General features: G+C 62.5%; 1 protein-coding gene across 1 annotated transcript; it reads right to left on the bottom strand.

Annotated features, from left to right (window-relative positions):
- Positions 1-13: 13 nt before the first annotated feature.
- SDRG_11310 (hypothetical protein) lies at positions 14-527 on the bottom strand (the record flags this gene model as incomplete). The annotated part of the gene is made up of 1 exon (XM_008617342.1): positions 14-527. Exon 1 carries the CDS (start codon positions 470-472, stop codon positions 14-16), a length of 459 nt encoding a protein of 152 aa, XP_008615564.1. The 5' UTR covers positions 473-527.
- Positions 528-558: the final 31 nt, after the last annotated feature.

A 558-nucleotide genomic window follows, 5' to 3' on the forward strand; every position in this document is an offset into this window, starting at 1 on the left:
ACTACGAATGGGCTCAAGAGGGCTGGTAGTTCTTCCACGAGGTCCCAACAGTCCGGGCTGCGAGTGTTCTGGAGGCGGGCGTCGGCAGCGTCCGTCCAGCGTTAAACACGGCACTGACGTTCGGCTTCGGGCCGCTCTCTTGGGCCTGCCGCGCTCGGGCTTCGTTGATGAGCTTGATGCGCTCTGCCCGATCAGTGATGATGGGGCATGTCCACATGTTGTGGTCCATCGTGTGGCAGTGGGCGCACGGGTACTTCTTCTTGCCGTCGCTGCCACCGCCTTCTTCGGTACCGCCTTGACCTGGCGCTTGCTGGCCGCTTGGATCTTGATCATTTGACAGGGCTGGCAGCTGGTCTTGGGGCTTCTTCTTCTTCTTGACCGCTGCTTGGGCTTGCTCGGCAGCTGGCGTTGGCGTGGGCGGCGCGCGAGGCGTTGGTGTTGCCATGCGCGCGTAGCTGCAGTAGCGGTCCATCTCGTGTTGGAGGAGGTGCTCGAACGTCTTCCAGTCGCGGTCGTATGTACGCTCGTGGACTTGGACGCGGGCCTTGACGCGATCCT

The sequence above is a fragment of the Saprolegnia diclina genome, assembly GCF_000281045.1.
Source record: "Saprolegnia diclina VS20 unplaced genomic scaffold supercont1.40, whole genome shotgun sequence".
Lineage (NCBI taxonomy): Eukaryota > Oomycota > Saprolegniomycetes > Saprolegniales > Saprolegniaceae > Saprolegnia > Saprolegnia diclina.